The 6,098-nt window shown below is 36.9% G+C and overlaps 1 protein-coding gene and 1 long non-coding RNA gene across 2 annotated transcripts; both read right to left on the reverse strand.

The window, feature by feature from the left end:
- Nucleotides 1-2,028: 2,028 nt before the first annotated feature.
- LOC118484813 (phosphatidylinositol 3-kinase, root isoform-like) lies at nt 2,029-2,842 on the reverse strand. The gene is made up of 3 exons (XM_035980819.1): nt 2,776-2,842; nt 2,563-2,684; nt 2,029-2,483 (listed from the first exon to the last, which is right to left on the reverse strand). The coding sequence occupies exons 1-3, from the start codon at nt 2,828-2,830 to the stop codon at nt 2,265-2,267; spliced, it is 396 nt and encodes a 131-aa protein (XP_035836712.1). The 5' UTR covers nt 2,831-2,842; the 3' UTR covers nt 2,029-2,264.
- Nucleotides 2,843-3,008: 166 nt separating this feature from the next.
- Nucleotides 3,009-5,001, reverse strand: LOC110894281. The gene is made up of 3 exons (XR_004874528.1): nt 4,631-5,001; nt 4,250-4,354; nt 3,009-4,177 (listed from the first exon to the last, which is right to left on the reverse strand). It is a non-coding gene; the product is annotated as an uncharacterized LOC110894281 (long non-coding RNA).
- Between the last annotated feature and the right edge of the window lie 1,097 nt (nt 5,002-6,098).

A 6,098-nucleotide genomic window follows, 5' to 3' on the forward strand; every position in this document is an offset into this window, starting at 1 on the left:
AGAAGGACTTCAAATGAGACTTATGGATGTCGTCACTGCATACTTGTACGGGAAACTAGAAAATGACATCTACATGAAAATCCCTAAAGGATTAAAAATGCCCGAAGCATTAAAATCGGTACCTCGAGACATGTGTGCTATAAAGCTAAAAAGATCTTTATATGGTCTTAAACAATCTGGTCGTATGTGGTACAATCGGCTTAGTGAATATCTCGAAAAAGAAGGATACAAGTCTGATGTAATCAGTCCATGTGTTTTTATAAAAAGATCACTCTCAAAATTCACTATAATAGCAGTCTACGTGGACGATATAAACATCATCGGAGCTCCTGAAGAGGTAGAAAAAACTGCTAATATATTAAAGAGAGAATTTGAGATGAAAGACCTTGGCACAACAAAATTATGTCTCGGCCTGCAGTTCGAGCATTTGCACAACGGTACATTCATACATCAGTCAAACTACATCCAGAAGATGTTAGTACGTTTTAATATGGACAAAGCTCATCCGTTTAGCATACCCATGGTTGTCCGACCGCTAGATCCTCAAAAGGATCCTTACCGCCCTCAAGAAGAAGGCGAAGAAGTACTTGGTCCAGAAGTACCGTACTTAAGTGCGATCGGTGCTCTTATGTATCTTGCAAATAACACGAGACCTGATATTGCATTCTCGGTGCATGTACTAGCGAGATACAGTTCAAACCCAACACGTAGACACTGGAATGGAATAAAACACATATTCCGATATATTTGCGGGACACAAGACTTAGGTCTTTTCTACCAGAAAGATCAAAAGTCCCAGCTTGTTGGGTATGCTGATGCTGGATATCTATCAGATCCACATAAAGCAAAATCTCAAACAGGTTATGTATTCACATATGGTGGCAGAGCAATTTCTTGGAAGTCAACTAAGCAAACACTTACAGCAACGTCATCAAATCATGCCGAACTAATTGCACTATATGAAGCTGGTCGAGAATGCGTGTGGTTGAGATCAATGATTACTCACATACAAGAAGCATGTGGATTAGAACAGATCAAGAAGGAGCCGACGATTATTTATGAAGACAATGCTGCTTGCATAGCTCAGATCAAAGAAGGTTACATCAAGGGTGATCGAACAAAGCACATTTCACCAAAATTCTTCTCAACATATGACTTGCAGAAAGAAGGGGAAATTGATGTTTGCCAAATCAAGTCAAGTGAAAATTTAGCTGACCTATTTACAAAATCTTTACCAAGAAACAGTTTCGAGCAACTATCACACAAGATCGGTCTCCGTAGATTGAAAGATGTTTGTTGAATTTGGGGGGAGAATTATACACACTGTACTCTTTTTCCCTTAACTAAGTTTTGTCCCATTGGGTTTTCTTAGTAAGGTTTTTAATGAGGCAGTACAACTGATCCAGTAGTATCAGTTTATAGGTCCTGAAGTATCTATTTAATATCATCCTGAAGTATGTTATTAACTGTGTATAATAAATAATAATATATATCTGAGGGGGAGTGTTATAAATACAGATATAATCACTCTTTATTATCCTCTTAATTCTCCTCCTAATTCCCCCCTTAAGTTACACTTTGACTACATTAATGTTCAGTTACATTTTGACTAATCATTGTATATATATATGTGTGATTGGTAAATGAAAGACACACTTCTCATTTTTTGTTATAAATACAGATATAATCACTCTTTATTATCCTCTTAATTCTCCTCCTAATTCCCCCCTTAAGTTACACTTTGACTACATTAATGTTCAGTTACATTTTGACTAATCATTGTATATATATATGTGTGATTGGTAAATGAAAGACACACTTCTCATTTTTCTTATTTCATTTCAACTTCTAAAGTGTTATATTCATTGTGAAATACCAAGAACTGATCACAACTGCAACAATCATTAACATCAATTATACCGCAGCGCTTTAATCGCCTTTGACGAAACGTTGTACCATAAACTTGAAAACATGAGATGATCTAACTTTTAGCAGCAAATATAGGAGTTAATAATGATTTGCGAGGTTGTAAGAACCACATCAAGAACTGTATATGGAAAAATTGGCGATTAATGATTACAACGCTATAAACCAACAAATAAAATCCAACTCTATTGATTACTTACGAACATGAGTGTCACGACAATCAACACATCGCTATTTGGTACCCAGTTTTGTTCAGATTCGGTAACGGTACGGGTACGGGTATTGTATCGATCCCATCCCTAGGAGTCACATAAGCTACAAATTTAGAGGCATGGTCATTAATGCCTTCTAGAATGTATTACCTCCTCAAAGTATGTAAGTTCACTAAGAAGTCCCGAAAGAAGATGCCAAAGCTTTTCAATTTTCTTTTGAGTTCCGCCTGGTACGTTTCTTACGTCTCGCGTTATGGAACACGGCTGAGCTGTCAATTCAGTCTGGCGAACGAGACTTTGCCATAACTTAAAGCCATCTCCACCGTCAAACGCCCCCATTCCCAACTGTAACATCAAACGTAAAGTGATCACGAGTTGCTGACTTTTAACTAATTCTATCTGTAATCACCAAACAGAACCTTACCTTTATCATATTTTCTTCCAGCATCTCGTACGTACAATAAAAACGTTTTGCGTATGCAGGATCATGAAGTTCGACAGCAACATACCATCTAAGGAAGCTAGCTAACTCGATGTTCGTTAATGCTGCAAAATAAAATAAAATAAAATAATCAGATTCTAGAAAGTAGAAAACTAAAATTAAGATCCACTTTTATAGATGTTACAGCTGGCATACAACGCTGTACGAGAAACTGAGAAAGACGAGATTTATCTGAGCGTTCAAACCGCATAGGTTGAACCAATTGAAGTAAAAACATTAGAGCTCTTCATCATCGGCTCTTTTGAGAACACGAACAGCATGAGCACGGACCTATTAACATTTAAACATAGGTCAAAAGTTCTTACTAATAATTTACAGACTCATATTAACATGTGTGTGTGTTCGAAACATACCTATTCGCTCTCGAAAACGGGTGACAGAAGCTCTAATGCATCACATACGTCAATCATTGCCCAGCGACCCATCAGTTCAATCGCCTGTTTTGCTTCCTGAACGTCACTCCACTCAACACATCAAAGAAACTTTGTTAATGCTCGTTTCTCCGACATTAACGAGAAACGGAATTTCCATAGCAACTGTCTCTCGTCTCCACTCAAAGTTCGTGTTGGTGGGTACTTTAGTATCCTTTGAGTTGACCTAATAAGTAGCATACAAGGATAAATGGATAATAATATAAAATAAAAATAAAGAAATTAGAAATATAAATGATTAAATTTTGAATAAAACTTGCTTTCTTTCGGTAGAGCTGGGCTTAAGATCTCTATCGATGATACCACGATTCAAACTCCTTGCAAGCTTCAACTGCTTGTGCTCAGAAGGGTTGATTTTCCCCACTTCTGGGTAACTGTTTCTTCTCAACTGAGTTCCTAAAAATAAAAACAAACATCTTGATTCACAGTTAACAATGCATCATTTGATATGCCACCACATGGTTATGTTAGCAAAGTTTGTAAGGAAATCATTAGGCTTCCCATCTTCAAACAATAAGATACATTAAGGTAAAACTACTTTGTTTTTCTTTTTATTTGGTCCATAGTAGCCAATATCCTGAGCTCACTTAAAGGTGTTACGTCAGGCAGCACAAAAAGATGAAGGACAAAAATTAAAATCAGTCTGGTAAAGGAACAAAACTGACCTTAACCTCCGCCTACCTCGTAGTTGCTCGCTTTGAACAACTGTTTAATTTCTGAAAAACGCTGAGATCTAAATAAGATTTTAAGTTGTCATTTCTAACCCGTTTAACAAACAGGTCATGTTCGGGTCAGCCTATTTAGTTAAACCGTCAACCCGTTAAAAATTAGAATAATGAAACAAACCTATGAGTCTCAAATACTTCATGTTGGAAGAGGAGACCTCTCATTTTGGTCCTCAAAAATCCCGTTTGTAATATCAGTGCTATGCACATTATCTTTTTTCCCACAATCCAAAGACGTTGCTTCGTATATTCCTACAAAATCAAAGTAAAAGCGGTTAAACAGTGACGAAAACAAATGTATATAATATGAAAATGCACCAAAACTTGCTACACCACAGAGGCAACTCGGACACGTTGACCAAAGTCAATATCAGGAACCATCTGCATACTTGAACAAAAGATGGAGTCAAAGACATGCATCATGATTATATTTACAATGTCAAAATTTAAAACCTTGGAAATCTGATCCAAGTACTGATTTGCACCATGTATGAACTGTGTTCCACCTCCTGGAAATGTAAACTTGTCTTTGTTATGAGGTACATTATCATACCACACCTGTATCAACATTCAAAAAACTTATAACTAAACACACAGATATACATAATATGATCTAATTCAAGATGTTCAAAACCAAACATGATCTAAATCAAGAAGTTCAAATCCAAAAATCTAAATCAATTAATTTAATCTCGCTTCTTCTTTTCAATCAGAAAATGACTCATCTTACCCCATCATCGTCTGATTCATTTCACAACCTACCATAGAAATCCCTAATCCAGTAATCTCCCTATCTTTATTATACAAGACTCAATAAGAAAAACAAACCTATACCTGATATGAAGTTCCCCAATGTCAGTCCCTCTCTATCGATTTGTCTCGTGTCTTTCTCTTTTGTATTCGTTTTCCTTAGGGTTCTCTCTTCTCAGCACCGGCGCGACGGGCGGCGTTGACGGCTTTCTCGTCCTTACGAGCGGCGGCGGTGGGGCTGGCGTTGCGGATGACCACCGGTTCCTAATCCTATGCGATGTGGCCTGACATTTTATTAGTCTACGAAGAAGAAGATGGATCGATGAGTATATTGTGTTGCAGAGAGGCTATGTAGGGTTTGGTGGATTTTATGGGATTGGAGGGTTAGGGGGAAGATGAACTGAAGCGGGTGTCTTTAATCCCCTCCGGCTTCTTTTATTAGGGTTCTAAATGAAGATGGCAAAGTACCAATTATACCCTTTGGCGTCTTAAAAATTTGGGTTAAAATAGCTTACACATCCTTGTACATAATGCTTGATAACTTGTATGTATGGTAAAATTACCATCTTGTACATCACTTCTCCTTTTTATAATAATATAGATAGATGTGTTATCATCTTGACAAAATCTAGCCCAAATCTTTAGGCCCGAGTTCATTATTTTACAGGCTGATATTGACACGCTTACTGATACGTGCCACGATGTCTTATGCGCTGCAATGGTTGGTTGAGGAGGCGTGGGAGCGACGATAGCGTGAGGGGTTACCTCCCCGACTGTACCACCCGCCTCCAGGACGACATCAACGATAGCAGCAGGATCCGCAGCGATAGACGAGCCTATTGTTCTTGTATTTGTATATAGTATTGAGTTATGTTTAATCTTTTGTTATGTTTGTACAAACTTATGTTGTATATATTATATATTATATTCAGTCGTTTTTATGTTGTTGGTATACGTGATGTTTGTTTGTATAACATAATATCGCATAACAATTATTCCATATATAAGTTTGCAACTTTTTTGTGCATTATCACTTGTACATTGTGCTTTGGGTGTTTTTCAAAAAAAAGTTAATTTTTTATTTTTAACCTAAAGGTTTTTACTTTTTACAATTTTAACCCTACATGATTTGTTTTTTTAACTTTAACCCAAAACTTTTCATTATTTGCAATTTAACTTCACAACGTTTGTCACTTATACTTTTCATCTTTCGTAAATTTTCGTTTTATGCATAGTTCCAATTTTTTCGAGTTAATACGACACAACATGTATGTGTGGTTCAGCGTTTTTACCTCTATTTTTCCATGTTTGACAGGTTCGTCGCAACACGCATATCCAAGGTCGAGTCAGTGTTGGTGGTCGATGACGGTTGTGTGACATTAGTATTATTTGACACCGTTTTACGCCCCGCCGCAACGCGTGGTGTGCTTTGGGGGGTTTTCAAAGAAAAAATGGGTTATTCATATGGTTGTCGTAACGTTGGCTTTGGGGGTTTTCCAAAAAAAATGATTTTTTTTTAATTTTCACCCAAAAGTATTTTATAAATTACTTT

The sequence above is a fragment of the Helianthus annuus genome, chromosome 12, assembly GCF_002127325.2.
Source record: "Helianthus annuus cultivar XRQ/B chromosome 12, HanXRQr2.0-SUNRISE, whole genome shotgun sequence".
Lineage (NCBI taxonomy): Eukaryota > Viridiplantae > Streptophyta > Magnoliopsida > Asterales > Asteraceae > Helianthus > Helianthus annuus.